The 20,712-nt window shown below is 29.2% G+C and overlaps 2 protein-coding genes across 2 annotated transcripts; one reads left to right on the top strand and one right to left on the bottom strand.

Annotated features, from left to right (window-relative positions):
• The first annotated feature begins 698 nt into the window (after positions 1-698).
• LOC107413224 (adenine phosphoribosyltransferase 4) lies at positions 699-6,340 on the top strand. The gene is made up of 6 exons (XM_016021119.4): positions 699-1,084; positions 1,440-1,550; positions 4,690-4,782; positions 4,934-5,083; positions 5,699-5,757; positions 5,871-6,340. The coding sequence occupies exons 1-6, from the start codon at positions 1,003-1,005 to the stop codon at positions 5,922-5,924; spliced, it is 549 nt and encodes a 182-aa protein (XP_015876605.1). The 5' UTR covers positions 699-1,002; the 3' UTR covers positions 5,925-6,340.
• An 11,930-nt stretch (positions 6,341-18,270) lies between these two features.
• LOC107413225 (uncharacterized) lies at positions 18,271-19,495 on the bottom strand. The gene has a single exon (XM_016021120.4). The coding sequence runs from the start codon at positions 19,202-19,204 to the stop codon at positions 18,314-18,316; it is 891 nt and encodes a 296-aa protein (XP_015876606.3). The 5' UTR covers positions 19,205-19,495; the 3' UTR covers positions 18,271-18,313.
• Positions 19,496-20,712: the final 1,217 nt, after the last annotated feature.

Genomic DNA, 20,712 nt, shown 5'->3' with positions numbered 1-20,712 from the left:
CAAAAACAGAAATCAAGCAGTAAAGATTTTCTTACTTTCAAACATTTTAAATAACATATTTTTTAAGAATGTTTAATCATATCTTTTGATCAATTTTAAATATATTTGGTCATATATTTAAAAATATTTTTAGAGTTGTTCAATTTTATATTTCCAAATATATTGAAAAAATATACTTTTTAAAATTATTCATTGTAAACTTTTGAAAAATATTAACCAAATTCAATTGAATATTTTTGAATATCTTTAAAATTGTTTGATTATTTTGCATACGAACTAATATGAAGTTGTTTGGTTGCATCTTATGAACCAAATTAATGAATGTCTTTGATCCTTTTTTATATAAAAATAAAATCTATAATATAATTGTTTAAAATTTATTTAGTAATGCAATTAAAATTTCTTAAAAAAAAAAAATTCTTAACGCAAGAGTTTTGTTTCAAAAACAAAACAAATGAAAAGGTTAATAAGGGACAAAATGGGGATCAAGTAAAAGAAGGGGCAGCTGTTTTTGTTTTGGCAGAAATGGAAGGAAGCGCGCGAAATATCCGAAAGCAAGCCGCGGCTAAAAATAAAGAGGGGCAGGAGCTAGGAAGGAAGAGAGAGCGAAGAAAGGGCATGTTTGGGGACCTCCTCGTGATTCCTCTTTTTGTTTTTTTTACCTTTTATTACGATCCCTCTCTCTTACTTATCGAAACTCTCTCTCTCTCTCTCTCTCTCTCTCTCTCTCTCTCTTTCCCATTCTTGTGCAGAGAGCCTCTCTCTATCTCTCTCTCTCTCTCTTTTTCTCATGCCAACACAGACTTTTCCTCTCTTTAAATACTGCTCTTTTGTCCATGTACCCTCCCTCCTCTGTTTCCCTCTCTCTGTTTCTTTTTTTCTCTCTCTGTTTTGTCACTCTATAAGAGTACATATATAACTTCTGAACTGGTTTTGGTGAGAGTCTGAGAGAAACGTGAAGAAAAGAGACGGACTTCTTCTGGGTCTGTGATATTACATACAATGTCGGCTTACAGAGTTCAAGATCCTCGCATCCATGGCATCAAAACTAAGATTCGCGTCGTCCCCAATTTTCCCAAACCTGGTTTGCTTCTCTTCTTTGTACTCTCTTTTTCATTTATTTAGTCTGTTTGCTTTCCGAGAAACGTTGAGAAGAAAATTATCCAAGCGAAAAAAAAAAAAAAAAATTTGAAAACTTCATGTCTATCCTTCAAAGCTCAACTATTTGACTTGACTGAAGTGGTTCTGATTTTTCTTCTGAAAAACGAAGGTTAAGATTGCTAAAAAAAATGTTGTTATTATTATTATTATTCTTTTTCTTTTTCATAAATCTCCTTTCATATCAAAGGGGCCTTTTACATTTCTTGGTTTCTTTAATAAAAATTTTCATTTTCATTTTTCATTTTACTTTTTTACTTATTACTGGTTACAATGTGCAGGTATTATGTTTCAAGACATCACAACTCTTCTACTCGACCCAAAGGCTTTCAAGGACACAATCGATTTGTTTGTTGAGAGATACAAAGGCAAAAACATTTCCGTTGTTGCAGGTAATATATATATATATATATATATATTTCTTATTTTTTGTTTTTTTATTTCCAATCTTTGGATGAGAAAGAAAAAACTGGAGGTTGAATATTTGATCTGAAGCTTTTGAAGAACTTTTTATCCGAGTGATTTATCTTCAAGGTGGTGGGGTCCATACTTTTAGGAAAAAGAGGCCTGGATGATACAGAAATGCTCTAAATATTGCATAAATTTTTGGTTGTCCTTTTGAATGCTTTTGAGGACATTATGGAATGGAAGTGACTGTGGGTTTTTGGGAGTGATTTTTTGTTTGACTCTGGGTTTTGTTAGTGGGTTTGCGCCACTGATGGCTCTGTCTTCAAGTTTTTATTTTCAGCGGCTCACATTCTCTCTCTCTCTCTCTCTCTCTCTCTTGTCGGTATATGCTCCGATCCAATTTGCATGGATGGTGGTTGGTGATGGATGCCCACCTTGCAAAAAGAGTGGACCCTTCTGTTGCTGAATTTCAATTGGGCCTAACTTTTTTCATGTTTCTAAATGCTTCAATTACCATCTATTTTTTCTTTGAATTTCTTTGTATTGTGGGGGTTTTGTGATGAATTATTGAGTTCACTGTTTTGTTTTGTTCTGTTGCTGTCATTTGCTTGTTTCTGTGAATTATTTTCACCCAAGCTCCTTGCCTTTTTCATTCGTTAAGGTTGATAACGAAAGCATTCATCATAATTTTCATGTGCTCAACAAAAAATCTTTAATTTTGCTTTGTATAAGACGAGGTTAACTTATAACTTATCGAGAAAACTAGTTCCTTGGTTATAACGAATCATATTCTTGTCAGGTTTTTTGTTGAATGGAATCTTGATCGACTTAATAATATAGAAACAGTGCTTTGTATTACATTTAAAGCTTATGGAAAATATTAGGAGATGCGTTTATTGCTCCTAGACGGTTGTGGCATTATAGGTGCTGAAAATGTCATCCGAGCCCATTATTGATGGGCCTTAATTGTTTATTATTTTATTCTTCTAGAATTGATTTGTTTACAATTTCTTATGTTTTATTTTTTGTCCTAATATGTGTACATTAGGATGTGTCTTTTAGTGTGCTTTTGTTGACCTTTGCTGTCCTCTTGTCTTTATGAGAACCTTTAGAAACTCTTTTGGAATCTTCTTCTGCAAAATGTTCCCTCACATGGATAAGATTCAGCAATTCCCCTTGAAAAGATAAGATTAGCACGATTGTAACTCTTGTCATTTTAGTTTACCAGGTCTTTTTATTGCATATTATCTTGGGATTGATATTAGGGTCCTGTGATGTAGCATCTTGCACTCAATTCTGTGGGTTCTGCCGCTTTAAGCTTGAAATTTGTAAGTTTTGCACAATGTTAATGCTACGCGGTGTTATCCACCCACCCTTTGACTTAAAAGTTTTTAATTTTTTTGCTACTGTCCTTTAATGAGTCTATCACTAATATTGATGTTTTGCATTGAAAATTTTGTTGATTGCCGGTTTTTGGAACTTGTTAAAAGCCCTTCCTTGGAACTATTATCTCTCTTTTGTGTCTTTTAAAATATAGTAAGACTATACATATATGTATACATGCACATATATATATATATATATATATATTATGTCTGTGGTAAGACTCCCATCAGGATGACTAGAGAGTTTTAAAATGCAGACTAGTTTTGTAATCCTTGTATTCGCTCAATTGGATCGAGCCTCATCTTTTAAAAGCAAATCCAAAGGCCATAAAACAAGTTTTTGTTTTAAACTCTCAAATCATCCTAACCCGAGTCAGGACATGAATGAAAGGATCTTGGCAATCCTAGTGTAACCTTCACAATCTAACAACTAGGCTACATTCAAGAGGTTTCAAACCAACTTTTCATATTTATCTATTAATCTCTAGAAGATGAGTTTCTGTAGAACCTTTATAAATTGTACTTTTGAGCCAATTCCTCATTGTATGTTAATGGAAATTAGAGTTAGCTACTATCTTGCTGTTGTCTTGCTTTGATCTGTTGCCAATTTCATAGTTTTTCATGTTGTCTAACTACCAATGAATTCTCTATTTGATTTTTTTCTCTGCACAACTTGTTAGTGGATTGTGAGTAACAGCTTAAGGTTGATTGTGGTGGAAGTTGAGGCCTAATATCTCATGTTTCTCTGATATATTTGCTTCTAGAATAGTATTAGAACTTGAATTGGTATTTCAAGTGAATTCTGGATGGTATTTGGACCGAAGAATGAGATAAATGAAACTTTTAAAACCTAGGATGCTTTTACTGGCCTTTAATATGATGAATCCACGAATTTATATTTCATTGTGGTTTGGAACGATTACTGATTCATAGATCCTATGTTAAGAATATTATCATTTGTATCCTTGTGGCTTTCTTGCCATTTTGCAGGTGGTTATATTTGAATTATATGCTGGTGTACGTTATTGATGAATTAACTGTGCAATAATAAGATTGTCAAGCCACTAGTGCTAGTCATTGCATTCTCCTACTAGAATGTTTCAATATATTAATTACCTCCGAGAAATGGATTATGTTAACACTTGTAAATTGAAGAAGTGTGTTTGGTTGTAATGGTCTAAGCTGGTCCTGGTATTGCAGCTTACTTCTCTAGCAAATGTTACTGGGATTTGAACTGTTCATTGCTATTCTCTATGCATGGTCTGGTGTTATCTGGTGATTGTGCTGAAATGTTATATGCTCAATATTCTTCCTTGTTTATATATGTTTACTATGTTCTTAAAGATTTCATTATACTGCTTCTTTTTGCGGGTTGCAATTTCTATTTATTATCTATCTTCTATTTTTTTTTTTTTTGGTTGCTTGAAGTTTCTTTGTTATTCATTAGCAAGGCAACCAATATTTATAATCCAGCCCTTACACGAAAATGGAATAGGTTTCATATCGTAATAATGAGGTTTAGAATCTGATTCATTTTTTACTTTTATATTCCTTTGTCATCAGTAGGTCTGGAAAATAGTAATTTGTTCAATAAAACACTTCCTATGTAATTCTTCTCTTGTTTATCCAGATTGAAAGTATAGAATCACTATATTCTATATCATGTAAACGATAAATTATTTACCCCTGCGAATGTGTATATATTCTCATTCGTGAAGTTTTCCTTTTGCTTTTCCAGGGATAGAAGCTCGTGGTTTTATATTTGGTCCTCCTATTGCATTGGCAATAGGAGCAAAATTTGTTCCACTGAGGAAACCTAAGAAGTTACCTGGTAATTTCATCCCACTGAAGTTTTTATCTACATCTTGTTCTGCCTCAACCTTCATGGGGATCACTTGGTTGAGAGAGAATAAACCATCTTTCTTATTATATTACTATGGTTTTCTTTAGTTCTTGCATGTAAAATCTTGTCTTGGTGGCAGGTGAAGTTATCTTTGAAGAGTATACCTTGGAATATGGAAAGGACCGACTTGAGATGCATGTTGGAGCAGTTGAACCTGGTGAACGAGCCTTGGTGGTTGATGATCTAATTGCCACAGGAGGCACTCTCTGTGCTGCAATGAATTTATTGGGTAAACTTTCTAAATTATACAGTGATCTGCAGCTTTAACATTACATTGGTAGATACTTTGGTTGATGGTAACAACTAACAATCTTTACATGGTGACATGTTCATGTCATTAGTTTGTCTGATCTCTCAGGAATACCAATATATATTTTATACTAAATGTAGATTGACCTTCAAATGTCAATTATTTGTGTCATTATATGTTGAAAAGAGTTGTTATAATGGGAAACTCCCAAGCAAATTGTGCTAATGATAAGTAAATGTTTAACAACATAAGATTGGGGATCTAAGATACTGAAATTCTTCGAAGTATTCAGTCTTTAATGTTCTGCACCTATATTACTCTTATCGTGGCTGTGTGAGCAAGTACCAAGTTAGTGCATGTGCTTCAGGTTCATCGTGTATTTTTTAGGGTTGAACTTTGAGGTTTGCTTTCCATTAACATGTAATCCAAGAAAGCTTTGAACCTACTGACAAGAAGTAACTAGTTTTCCCTGATGTTATTGAAACCTTCCTTCTGATCTTGGTATTTAGTTTTTGACTTGTATATTTTGTCTGTCTGCTGTCACTTTGGTTCAAATGATAATATCAGATTGTAACATGAATATGTTGGTTGCAGAACGTGTTGGGGCGGAAGTTGTCGAATGTGCATGTGTTATTGAACTACCAGATTTACAGGTCTGTCGTTTACTCTTCATTTCTTGTATTTAGAATCTAATCAAGACATTGGTAGGTTGTTAATAAAGAAAAGTGGCCATCTAAGTTTATTTTCATCCATTGCATGTTTGCAGGGTCGGAAGCGATTGAGTGGCAAGCCGTTATATGTACTAGTGGAATATCATTAATCCGGATGGATTAATACTATTTCACCTGCAATTATGCAGCATGACGAAAATGTACATTTAGAGGCATATTATTGGCTACTTCTCATTTCTGGGGTGTGATCTCATGCACCCCTCCTATTTCACTTGTTTTTGCAACTACTGAATTTTGATAAATCTTGGTAGCTGGGACCCTTCGTTATACCTAAGTAGCATAGGAGCATTAAATTTGTGGAAAAGGGCTTTGCTCCAGGCAAGCGCATGTAGGACTCAAATCTTTTTTTTTTTTTTTTTTTTTTTAATTTTTGATCTTAAAAGTGGAATTATGTAAAACCCGTGTTGGGCTCTGCCATAATTGCATTTAGGTGCTATGTTTTTAAAAAATTATTGTTACCGTGCTTGTAGTTTTCTATATTTATTAAAATAACTGTCTTTTTGTCTTTTTTTTTTTTTATAGTTAGTTTTACTGCTGAATACCATATAAAAATTAAAAATATCATATAAAAGTTAAAAATCAGAATTTTATTATGGAATAATATTATAAAAATATAATTGTGACTTTTAGCTGCTAAAAATAGCAGATGAGGTTTAAATGATAATCTTCAAAAGTGTAGAGTTTAATTGTAATTAGGATAAAATTGAGTGAGTGTTAATGATACAGTTATTTATTTACTTTTAAAGTTTTGACCTGATTGAGTACATATCTAAATGGGCCTGAACTAAGGTGGCGAGAAGTTTTGGCCTCCTAAGTGGTTTTCTCCGATCCTTGGCACAGTTTGCTGGCAGTGCATATCATTTCCAATTGCCGGTTAAAGTGAAAAAAAAAAAGAAAGGGCCCGAACACTGACATTTATTTATGAGGAATTTGGCCCAATATCCATCAAAATTGGTGGATAATGAAATATGCCCTTTTCTTTCAATGTTTTTTTTATCTACCCTCGAATTCTTATTTTACCCTTAATGAAAATAAAAAATTACTTTTTTCTTTCCTCCTCCCCTAGAAGCCACTGCTTTCCTTCCTTTCTTCTTCCCAAACCCACACACAGTCATAATTATTTGACTAGAAAAAAAACAAAAGCAAATCCTTGAAACATATGTTTTTTTCAGCTCCTGCCATTGATCATTATGGGTCTAGAGTTCTTTCTGGTAGCTACGATTATTCAGTACGGATGTATGACTTTCAAGGAATGAACTGGTGGGTTTTGGAAAATCTTTAAACAAATACCCTATTCAAGTGAGAAATTACAGATATTTAAAGAGATATCTGGAGAAAATATAGCCTGAAATGGCCATGGTTTAGACAAATCATCTCTCTCCCAAGCTTTGTTCGCCATTCTCTCTCACTTCTCTTCCTTTTTTCTTTGTGCTCCTTTCAAGTTCAGAGTTAAAATGGAATGCACTTTCAATCAAAATGTTAATTTGGAAATATTGAAAAATTAAAGGGTAAAACAAAACAATTTAAAACGGAATGGATAAAAATTTTTAGTACCCTTGGGATATTGGGCCAAATTTCCCTCTATTTATTTATTTTTAAAGTTTTGACCTGATTGAGTACATATTTAAATGGGCCCGAACTCAGGTGGCGATAAATTTTGGCCTCCGAATTAAAAAGTGGTTTTCACCGATCCATGAGCTCAGTTTGCAGGCATTGCATATCATTCTCAATAGCCGGTTAAAAAAAAAAAAAGTTAAAACATGTTGTCAATTCCATTTCACACCTACATGCCTTTTTTTTTTTAATTATTATTATTTTGGTGAATAATAAATTTTGGAAGGGTAGAGGTTAATCATTATATTTATATAATTTATTAGGTATGGCCGAGCTTTCTATTCACACAATGATAGCATTTGAGCATCCGTCCTCTTAGAGTTTAAAATACATTACCAATTGATCAGTTAATATCACTGATGAAAATGGTAGAGGTTAATAATACTGATAGAATTAAGTGGGTTTAAATGATATATTTATTTATTTATTTATTTAAAGTTTTGCCCTGATTGAGTACATATTTAAATGGGCCTGAAGTCACGTGGCGAAAGATTTAGGCCCCCGAAGAAAAAACTGGTTTTCACCTACCCTTTAGAGCGCCGTTTGCCGACATTGCATACCCTTCTCAGTTGCCAGTAAAAAAATTTTAAGAAAAAAAAAAAAAAAAAAGTTAAAACAGGTTTTCAATCCCATTTCACCCCTACATGCCTTTTATTATTATTATTATTATTATTAATTTTTTTTTGGGCGAATAATAAATTTTAGGAGGGTAGAGGTTGATCATTATATTTGTAGTAGGCTCCAAATATAGAGCATGGAGTAAGAGTCGTGCAAAATCAGGGAATAAAGATGTCAATCACAGAAAATGACCATACACCCTACATTTGGAGGCTTTCATTTTCTGTTAAGCAAAGGGCTCGGCATCAATTACGTGACTTACATTATACTAAATGCTAATCCTACCAAAATTTGGACACTTGTTGGGGTCCACCCAATTTGACATCTTCTCTACTGCTCGGTGCTTGCTAGACATTTTTCCTTCGGGTTTTATTTCTCAATCTTCGGCAACAGAAAGACAAAAATTTGATACGTTGAACAAAACAAAAATAAAAGTACATCTACTATTTAGTCTAGGATATTTTTTGGTTAGGTTCATAATTTGATTGACTTTTCATATTAATAGGATTTGAATTAAAATTTTGACTACCAAGTAGGATGTTGACTGTGGGAGTTTTAGTAGTCTTTGTTTAAATAAATAAATAAAATAATTCAATTAGCATTTTCAAGTTATATTTATTTGTCTTTGTGTATATACTATCCGTTGTTAATTTATTGTAAAAAGTATCAATTTTAAATTTTCTTTTATTGCATTTTACCATTTTGGTCATTTGGTGCCAAACTGATGAAAAAAGTTAAGCAGTTGGGGTTAAAATCTTCCAAATGGCCAAAAATAAATAATAGTCATAATCAGCTTTGATATATATTGATAAAATAATGAGCTTTGATATTATGAAATAGACCTTGTAGTAATCGCCAAAATTATATGGTAGGCACCATTTGTCATTTAAATAAATAAAAGCGATTTGGGACCCGTGCTTGTTTTTCTGCTATTTCTGTATATACTTATTTTTTTAAATACTGAAAATATATATTCATACATGCTTGTTTTTCTGCTATTTTTGTGTATAGTTATTTTTTAAAATACTGAAAATATATATTCATACATGTTTTGGATATATTTAACTTTTAAATTTTTGTTTTTTGGATAAAATAGTTTTATATCATGCATTGAATTAACCATTCAAGATTGAGTTTTACTATTTGTAATCAATGTGGTGATTACTAATAGTACTTTTATTGACATGGTAATTATTAATTGGAAGCATTTGATTATGTATCAATTTTCGTTATTCTAAAATCCTAAATTTAAAAAAGTAAATTTTTTTTAATAGCCATTAAAATTGTCAAATAGTGTATGGATCTTATTCATCATAATTTTTAATAGTGACAAACAGTTTTTTTTTTATTTTTAAGTTTGAGATTAATAAAAAAAATAAAAAAAACGATGAAATAAAAGTAAGCACAAGATTTTAATTGAAAATAAATAAATGAATTTCTTGTGCCTTTTCTCAGTATTTTATTTATTTATTTATTTTTGTCTTTGCTTTAATATTCTAGCTCATCTTTATTTAACATGATTATATTGCTCAGGTTAGACTTCACGAGTTGATTGATGCATTTTACCAAAATAAAATAATAACAATAAAAATAATAATGGGTGATCAATCCATTATCTATATATATATATATATATTAAATGTTGAATTAGCTAGAGAATGAACGAGAATAGTAAAGAAGCAATAAGAAATGGAAAGAGGAAAAAGGAAAAACAGAAAAGAAATATGTTTTTTTGGGATTAAATAGCAAGTAATATTTGCCATAAAGTGCTCACTGTATCAAAACTTATGCCATACTTACCTGCATCATGTCAATTAACTTATTTGATTTTTGAGGTATATAAAAAGAAAAAGTTTTAGATATTTCATAGAATGTTAATATGTAATTAATAAAAAGAAAAGAAAAGAAAATTTTAAAAGCAAGTCATAACATCTGTTGTTATTATATTTTTTTATTTTTATTTTTATTTTTTTTCTGATCTTTAAAATTATTGTATGTTAGTTGAGCTTTTGTTTAACCAATAACACAGTTTGCTTTGTCGTCATGCTCACGTTATGCAAAAAATTAAGGCCATAATCATAAGTTCAGAACAAGCAATATCTTAATGAACTTAATAAAACCTCGTTCCTATTTGGTTCATCATATATATATATATATATATATAAACATATGTATTATTTATATACAAGTTTTTTAATCATTTTATTGTCGTGTATTTAGTTTTCTTAATTATTCTTTCCATTATAGTTGATTTAAGTGACTATATTACTACAATAATCCAATTTCTACTTCATTCAATTATACATATATATATATATATATATATATATATATAACATGTCCTAAAAAAAAAAAAAAGCCATTATATATATATATATATGTAGAGTTTTTCTACGGTGTGGATGTCCGCATGCGGACGCATCCAAAACCGATGCTACATCGGTTTTACTATATACTGTACACATCAAAGTTAACGTTTTCATTAAAAAAATATAGATTTTAAATGCAATCCGCATACGAACCATCCACACCATAAAATTATCCTATATGTATGTATATATATATATATATATATTAATTTTCTTATCCAACAAACATTTGTCCATTCTATCCAGGATTCTTCTATATATATATATATATATAGATTAATTTTCTTATCCAACAAACATTTGTCCACTCTACCCAGGACTCTTCTTTAAATACCTGTACGCATGAAAACATGCATAGTACCATGCTTGAAGGATGAGAATTCTAGATAACATAAGAAAAAATTATCAATATATATTTATTTTACTTAAAATTTTATTGGATTAATTACATTTTGACACATTTAATTTTTAAAATTTTGAAATATAAATCTTTAACTTTTCAAATCAACAATTGATTTTTTAATTTATTACAATTTGGACTTTAATTTTTTAATAATAAATCTTAGCATACCATTTCACACAAATAATATTAAATTCTATTAAATTTTAAACTAAAAAATACTAAAGTGTGTAAAATTTTAGACTAGTTTTAAAAGTTTGCCTTTTTAGTACTTCTAATTTGAAATTTAATAAAATATAATATCCATTAGGTGACTTGAACCATTTTTTTTTTTAAAATAAAGGATACTAGAATGCAAAATTTTTTATACAGTTTAGTATTTTGTGATTTGGTACCTTCTAATTTAAAAATTAATAGTTTAATACTAGTAATGTAAGACAATTGTTAAACCTAATAGTAAAAAATCATACAAGGTCCAAATTGCAATAAATTGAAAAATCAAGGATCTAAATTACTGAGTTGGAAAATTAAAAATCTAAATTGCAAAATTTTAAATGTTTTAAAATAACAAAATATAATTAACCCACTTTTTTTTATATTCACCAAATACATATTTAAATATTCAACGAAAGGCTCAATTCAGATCTTTAATATCAGGACTAATGTTAACATTTCATTTTTTAGTCTTGGATTACAACAAGAATTGAAATTTAAAATTATATTTGTTAACTATCAAATCCGAACATAATACACTTTTTCTGAATAAGGTTTGAATATGTTACTAAGCTCATATTTAACTATTTTTAAAATTTTAAATCTTAACCATTGATGTAATATAGAAACTAATAAAGAAAATTTTGATATTCAAATAATCATATTGTTTTGATATAAGCCTGACTATTAAATTGTTTATCAATAATCACTCTTTGTTTTCAATATTATGGATTAAAAAAAAAAAAAATGAAACTAGACAACTGGAACAGTATGAGTGAGTTAAAAAATTTAATGGCAAAGTAAAGTAGGATGATTTACAAATCCAATTGAAATGCAAAATATGATTTTGATTTAATTGGATTAAATTTATACTAGTTATATCCAATCCATTTGTCATCCATGATGGTGATTACCAATAGCATCTTTATTGATATGGTAATTGTTAATTAACAGTATTTAATTATGTATTCATTTTTATTTTAATATTTAAAATTAAAAAAGTAAATCGTTTTGAATAGTTATTTAAATTCTCAAATAGTACATTGGTCTTATTCATCATAGTTTTCAACAGCCACAAATAGCATTTTTCCTTTAAGTTTGGGACTAGAAAAAACAAAACATAAATTAGGATGAAATAAAAACAAGCACAAGATTTAATTAAAAAATAAATGAATTTCTTATGCTTTTTTTGTTTTGTTTTGTTTTATTTTATTTTATTCTTTTGTCTTTTCTTTAATATTCTAACTCATCTTCATTCAACATGATTATAATGCTCAGGTTAGGTCTCACGAGTTGATTGATGCATTTTACCAAAACAAAATAGTAATAATAATTATAACATCAGTAGTAGTAGTAGTCGTAGTATATCAATGCATATTATATATATATATATATATATATATATATATATTAAATGTTGAATTAGCTAGAGAATGAACGGGAATAGTAAAGAAGTAATAAGAAACGGAAAGAGGAAAAAGGAAAAACAGAAAAGAAATATGTTTTTTTGGGATTAAATAACAAGTAATGTTTGCCATAAAGTGCTCAGTATATCAAAACTTATGCCACACCTACGTACATCATGTTAATTAACTTATTTGACTTTTGAGGTATATAAAAAGAAAAAAGTTTTAAATATTACTACACAGAATGTTAATATTTAAAAAAATTAAAATTCCAAATAGGCTATAACATCTATTGTTTTTTTTTTCTTTTTTTTTTTTTTGGCTGATTTTTAAAATTATTGTATGTTAGTTGAGCTTTTGTTTAACCAATAACAGAGCTTGCTTTGTCGTCATGCTCACAATATGCAAAAAATTAAGACCGCAATCATAAGTTCAGAACAAACAATATCTTAATTAATGAACTCAATCTAACCTTGTCCCTCTTTGGTTCACTTTTTATATATAAACATATGTATTATTTATATAAAAGTTTTTTTTTTTTAATCTTTTTATTGTTGTGTATTTCGTTTTCTTAATTATTCTTTCCATTATACTTGATTTAAGTGACTATATTACTACAATAATCTAATTCCTTTTTCATTAAATTAAATGAATTTATCTTTATATATATATATATATATAAAAGATCTTTTTATAGTGCAGATGTTTGTGCGTTTTTATGGTGTAAATTTTCATATTTTTTTATCGTACGGATGTTTTATAAAAGGATTATTTTTTAAAGCATCGTCGTCAATACTACCATGTAAAGACAACGATTTCTTAAAAATCTGTTATTTTTATGAACATCCACACGATAGGACTATTATATATATATATATAGTCGTGCAAAAAAAATAAGAAAGCAAATCAAATTAAATAGATATATATATATATATACATATACTTGTCCAGATTTATCTAGGATTCTCCTTTAAACACTTAAACGTACGAATTCATGAGAATTCTAGATAACATAAAAACAAAAATTATCAATATATATTTATTTTGTTAAAATTTTATTGGGTTAATTGTATTTTAATAGTTTTAATTTTTAAAATTTTGAAATTTAAATTTTTAACTGTTCAACTCAACAATTGATTTTTTAATTTGTTATAATTTGGATTTTTTTTTACTTTTGACTACTTAAAAAACCATTTCACATAATTAATATTAAACTCTATTAACTTTCAAATTAAAAGATACTAAAGTTTGTAAAACTTTAGATTAGTTCTAAAAATCTTCCTTTTAGTTAACTCTAGTTTGAAATTTAATATAATATAATATCAATAAAGTGATTTGTATAATTTTTTTTCAAAAATAAGGGGGTATTAGAGTGCAAAATTTTTAAAACAATTTTAGTATTTTGTAATTTAGTACCTTTTAATTTAAAAATATATGTTTAATACCAATAATGTAAGATAATTGTTAAACCTAATAGTCAAGAGTTAAACAAAGACCAAAATGAAATAAATTAAAAATTTAAAGGCCTAAGTTATTAGGTAGAAAAGTTAAAAATCTAAATTATAAAATTATAAAAGTTTAAAATGCCATAATACAATTAATCCAATTTTATTTATATTCACCAAATACATATCAGGACTTCCTTTTTTAGGAGTTGGATATATTTAAAAATTAGGATTTAAAATTATATTTATTAATCATTTAATTTCAACAAAATTCACTTCTTTTAAATAGAATATTAGTATTAATATGTTACCAAATTTATATTTAACTATTTTTAAAATTTTAAACCTTAACCCATAATGTAATCTAGAAGCTAACAATGAAAAATTTAATATTAAAATTATCATATCGTCTTGATATGAAGTTGAATGTTTAATTGTTTATCATTAACCATTTCTTGTTTTCAATTGTATGGATAAAAAAAAATAATAATAATAATGAAACTAGACAACTGGAACAATGTGAGTGAATTAACAAATGTAAAGGCAAAGTAAAGTAGCATGATTTACAAATCCAACTGAAATGTAAAATTTGATTTTGATTGAATTGGATTAGATTTAAAATAGTCTATCCAATCCATTTCTCATTACTTATTTTCTTTTAAATGGTATTTAAATTCAGTAGTGAAATTATTCAATCCAAAGGAGTAAAACATACATAAAAACAAAAGGGAAAAAAATGGAGTACTAGTGATTTTGGGTGGACATAAATTGATCTACAATAATCAAACCGAATTATTTCAATTTGGTTTTTGTTATAGTTAGTTTAGTTCGATTGAACAATTTTCAACTCAATCAAAACAAAATCAAACTGAATTTATATAATTTAAATAATTCAATAACAATAATAAAATATTTTGAAAATAATAAAAACATGATTTTGGATCCACTATGAACCAAGGGCCAAGGCTTTGAAGTATTCTCTTCAAGGCTCAAATTGAGGTATTCTCTTCGGGTTTAGGAATGACATAACGTGGCAAGGTGGGGTTGGGGAGGCTTAATATTTTTACTCACTCTCACTTCGTACCCATTTATTTTAAAGTCGGGTGGGGGGGAAAGATTTCCCATCGGGCACAAAAGGGTAGGGTGGCCGTGTGGGAGAACTTGTTTCCCTTAAATTTTCAAAAAAATTCAATAAATTTTTCTACAAGTATCATTTCGATAAAAAATATTTTTACTAATATAATATATATTTTTACTAACAAATTTATACTTTAATAAAGTATAATAGTATATAAATAAAAATATATTTAAATATATATATATATATAAATAAAAGATTTATGAAAAAAGAGTACGAAGAAAGTCATCCACAATTATTATATTATGAAAATCAAGAAAATCTAATGGTTGTGGATACTATCTCTCATCATCTTTTTTTATAAGTTTTTTACTATATCAAAATCATTATCAGTTTTGATATAATGAAGGATTTACGAAAAATAATTGTGAGGAACAATATTGACAGTCATTAAATCTGTATGGAGCGTATATAAGATGGGGAACATATTCTTCATCCTGGACCTCACCCTGATTTCCCAGTTATTTGGGATATTTCCGCCTCATTAAGATAAATCTTCATAAAAATTAGAAAAAATAAAAATTAGGTACTTCTAAAGTTCTAAACTTCCCTCTCACATGTATGTAAAACTTATACATGTGAGATACACATGCATGTAAGAGAAGTTTGGTACTATAGGAGTGTAAAAAAATTTCTCAAAATCAAGGCACTCAAGCTACTTAAGGATATAATCCCTACTTAGGTTTACCTCAATTGGATTTACAAACAAAATTGTCAAAAATGAATCAAGCTTCCAAGTGCTATTCCACAAATACATCGGATATACATGTTCTGTTGGCTAAAAAATATGAAGTCACTTTTAAATCTAAGAATATTTAAATTTATCCCTATGTTTTTAGATGAAAATTTATATACGGAAATTTCTAATTGTACTACCATTTGGACTTTATACAGTTCTATTATTGATTTACATTTTTATCCCTATTTAAAATTATTATTAAGTACATTTGTTAACTAAACCTATTTAAATAATTTTTTTATATAGTTTCATTCTTTATCTCAAATAATATATTACATATATCCATCTATCTTATACTCTATTAAAAATTATGGTTGCAGATACAATAATTATTTACAAAATATGAAAGCTCAAAAATATGAAACAATAAGATGTATTTAGTTTTTATTTTTTTATTTTTTTTTTATTTTGTGATGATTATTTTAGTTTGGATTTTTTTTTTCTATCGCTTACCAATAACCAAGTCGGAATAACACTCTTATATTTGATTTAGTATATTAAAATTCATCTTTTATTTGGAAGTTTACAACTAAACATTTTTGAATTGTTCAGAAACGTCCATTCGAACATTATCAAGATGTTTAGCTTTTATCTATCGAGCATTGTATGTATATACAGATATTAAATAACGTATATTATATACAGATATTTAATATGTTTAGAAACTTACAATCGAACATTGTTGTACAAAAGTTTATAACTGAACAATATCAAAGTTTAACAAAAGTTTATAGTTGAACCATCTAAAAATATAATTTATAAAAAAATTACAAAATTATTGGATTGAACAAATTCAAATATTCCAAATATGTTCATAAGTTCATAATCGAACATTTTGAATATGTACATAAATTTAAGGCTGAACATTCCAAAATAATAAATTACAACTTTTAAGATGTTAAGAAATATAACTCAACAATTTTAAAGAAGTTCAAAAGTATAAAACTGAGAATTTTAAAGACATTTAAAGGTTTACGATCAAATATTGTACCAAAAAAAAAAAGTTCAGAAAATAGTACAGAACTGAACTACTTTAAAACGTTCAGTAGTATACGACTAAACATTTTTAAAGTTGTTTAGAAGTGTACTACCAAGCATTCAATCACCATTATCCTCCGTTGTTCATTAGTTTTTTGCTTTCAAATAAATAACCTTTTATGTCATTAAAAAAGTGAAGAAAAAAAAATCAACCTTAATTCATTATGAGAAATAAGAAAAGAAGAATATTTTAGTGAGAGACTGCAGATAGTTATTTTAAAATTATAAAAAAAAATTATTTATAAAAAATGTGTAATTTTGAGATGATATGAATTCGAAATATTTTAAAAATAAATAATATTGTATTAAGTAATTTTATATTTTTTTATATATTTGCGTAGTAATGTATAAAAAATTAAACTGTAAAAAATTATTTTAGAATTGTAAAAAAACAATTATTTATATACATTTGTTGTAGAGGTGATGTGATATAAAGAACCATTCATCAGTAAATTTTAATAAATATTTTTTAAAATCTACATGTTTTATTTTAGAGTTATATGATGTGTAAATTATAAATGATTAATTTTACATTAACGTAATTGGGTGATTAATTTTCAGATCACATGTTCAAGAGAGGAAGTGGGTGATTAATCTCCGGATCACATGTTCAAGAGAGGAGGTGGGCAAAAACAAACAAAAACAAGAACATTAACGTAATTAATAGAAGTGAAAGAATGAAATGGTGAGATCATTGTATGCAGGTTTCTCTAAGCTTTAGACACTCCCGTCTTATCTGATATGATTTTAAAAATGTTATTTTTGAATTTTGAAATTCAAAAGAACTTTAAGATAATTTTATCCATCCAGAGGGGTATAATACCAAAATCAATAAAATGTAATTTAAAACAAAAGAATTTTTTTTGTGTGTGTGAAACAATAAATCATGGTTAACTTCTCAAAAAGTAAAATAATATATTATCCCAAACAGAGGGACCATAGCCATATAAAAAATAAAATACATTATAATTAGAAGATGCTACAAAGAGTACAAATTGACGACGCCTTCTGGATTGGAGAGCTCTCTTTCATCGCGCATGATGTTCGTAGTTTGGTTGGTTAATAAATTGCTACAAACTCTTACTAAAAATTCAACTAAATTGCACGAACATTTTAAAACCCAAAACTATAGAAAAATGAAATCACGTAATAGATCTCCTTAATTACATTGATAACAAATGTAAAATTGTTAATTACTACTTACAAAGCCAATTTATCAATAAATGCTTTAAAGCAGCAACGATTCATCTTTAAAAAAAAATTTAAAAATTGAAGAATTCTACACTCGAATTACATAAGGATAGAAATAGCAAATTGGTCAATTGGTATTTATCAACGCAATTTTTTTTTTTTTTGATAAAACACACAAAAATTAATAATTACCCACCAAAAAAAAAATTGCGTTGATAAATGCAAATAAAATATTCACCCACTCCGAAAATAAAAGAGAAAATAGACCAAAAAAAGAAAAAGAAAAAGAAAAAGGAATATTGTATTTTTACAATTTATAAATGATAACAAAGCAAGGCAACACGGCACGTGAATCAAACACAAGCAAGTCGCCATTTTCCCCACTCACCGAGTCGAACCCTACTCGGCCACTCAACAGCGATTCGATTCCGAGTTGCTTCGAAACGCGACCCGCAATGACCCGGCAGACCAACATGGCTCTCCTTCCCCTTCCCCCACCGGCACTCTCGTGTGCCCCACCGCTGCCGGAAAACGTGCAAATAGCCGAGCCTTTAGCGCCCGGAAAAGTCCACGCGCTGCCGCAAGCGTCGTAACCCCCAACGCCCGAGGTGGGTCCCAGGCAGTGGAACCGCATCACCTCGTTCCCATCCGCAACGCACCGTGCATTCTCTTCCTCGCATGCTGCACTCCCGCCGGCCGGACTACCAGACCCGGCCCGAGACTTGACGAGCTCACGATACTCTTCGAACCGGGCCACGGATTTCAACCCGTTTTGGACCTTGAATATCATCTCGATCATTCCGTTAAAGGCTTTAGGACTCCAGCTTGTGTGGAAGATAATCTCTACGACATTACGGGAAGGATGGCCCTCAGGAAGCTCGGTCAATGCAGGAAGAAACGGGTAGTGGGTTCGGGATGAACGGTTTGGGGCGCTAACTCGGGATCGGGACGTGGGGCTTAAGGGCAACTCGGGTGGTTTGGCGGGTCGAGGGTATTTTGAACCGGGTTGTTTGGGAGGTGGTGGTGGTGGTGGTCTGTTTTTTCTGGGTTTTGGCTTTGTGGTTTCGATCACGTCCTTGATGTTCTGAACGCTTTTTCTGCAACTCGCACTGGGTATGAGGTTTTTTGGGCTGGGATGGTAAACGTCTTCGAATGCTCTCGATTTGCAATGCAGCGATTTGACCCACCCGCTCGCCATTAACGGACCTCAAAACGATACCCCTCTGCAAAACCCTCTCTCTCTCTCTCTCTCTCTTTCTCTAAAAATAATGTGAATGTGTTCGTTTCTCTTTCTCTCTCTTAAGTTGGTCTTGGTTGGGTATGAGGAGCACTCATCTTTCGTTCTTTCCCTAGCGCTGGGTGGGAAAAGAATGTATTAAAGGCGCCATGGAGGGTTATTAAATGGGGCTTCACCCGATATATATGCGGTGAAATGACTTTATTACCCTTCTGAAGATTTTGGAGTTACACTGGCCCCATGTGGGGCTTGAAAGAAAAAAGCATGTTGCTCATTTGAAAAAATTGAAAAAAAAGAAAACAAACTACAAATTCCATTAAAACGTAAAAAGGAACAAAATTTAATAAATGAGTGTTGTGGGGAGGAAGATTGTCTTGTAATAGGATGGCGTATGGCCCTTGAATTTTATGAACAGGTAAGCACTTGGATGGATATGACTGGTTGAATTAGATTTTTATTTTTGTTTGTTATGATCATCCATCATTACTTTGATTTAATTGTGGAGGCTTAAGTTTTAAACCTAATTAAGTGCTTTGATTGGGCGGTTTTAAAATATTCAATGTGGTCTTATAACTACCACAAGAGGTGGGTAAATATCAAAAGGTGGGAGGTTTTCAAATTCCAATATTAATTTGTTTAAAATTATACGTTATATATATATATATTTTTTTTTTAAAAAAAAGAAAAAGAAATTATACGTTATTAGAAAGATTATCATTAGGAACATAAAATTTATATACCAAATGAGGCCTTCATGTAAAAATAGCATTTTTGAAAAACAAATTGAGTGAAATTTTAATAAACTAAAGGTTTAATTACACTTTACCATTATGAACCAATGTTTTTTATATTTTGCCTCTCAAATTAAAAAAATGTTACATTGCCCTGATATGTATATATATATATATATTTTCCTTGTATAGTCCAATCATCCAATTTTCATTTGACAAAATTGGACATATACACTGGTTAAAAAACGAATAAAAATAGTTTTCTAATAGATTTGCTAGAGTTGTATGGTTAATTTCATTAAATCCATTTGTCCAAAATGGATAATTGGCCATTCGACTCACACTGAAATTAATTCACAAACCAATATTAGCCTTTTTATATTCTACAGTTTAGGTAATAAATGTAAAATGTGTACTTATTAAGGAGAGTAAGTGGATTTAATCCCTAAACTAAGTCGATATGTTTATTAATATTGTTTTTTTTTTTTTTAATAACTAGTTTTTGTTGTCACAATAAAGTTACTAAAAATTAATGAAAGAGAAAAAAAATTAAAGAATATGTTGATTTTGATACATAAAGAAAGAAGATGAAGTGGCCTAGCTTTCGTTGGTAAAGTGTCCCTATGGATGCCGAGAATGTTTATGTTCAAATCGTTAGATGGGAGGCTTAAGGAACAGCGAAAAAAAAAAAAAAAAAGGGAATGTTAAATCATCTCAAAATAAAATCAGGACGGGTAC

The sequence above is a fragment of the Ziziphus jujuba genome, chromosome 6 (assembly GCF_031755915.1).
Source record: "Ziziphus jujuba cultivar Dongzao chromosome 6, ASM3175591v1".
Taxonomy (NCBI): domain Eukaryota; kingdom Viridiplantae; phylum Streptophyta; class Magnoliopsida; order Rosales; family Rhamnaceae; genus Ziziphus; species Ziziphus jujuba.
Note: the sequence above shows the minus strand (reverse complement) of the source record. Positions and strands in the feature narration are given on the sequence as shown.

Bases quoted from the DNA above. Each gene is read 5' to 3' on its own strand.
- LOC107413225 (XM_016021120.4), bottom strand. From the start codon at position 19,204: ATGGCGAGCGGGTGGGTCAAATCGCTGCATTGCAAATCGAGAGCATTC.
- LOC107413224 (XM_016021119.4), top strand. From the start codon at position 1,003: ATGTCGGCTTACAGAGTTCAAGATCCTCGCATCCATGGCATCAAAACT. The intron at 4,783-4,933 runs GTAATTTCATCC...TCTTGGTGGCAG, and splicing joins GAAACCTAAGAAGTTACCTG to GTGAAGTTATCTTTGAAGAG. The intron at 5,084-5,698 runs GTAAACTTTCTA...TGTTGGTTGCAG, and splicing joins TGCTGCAATGAATTTATTGG to AACGTGTTGGGGCGGAAGTT.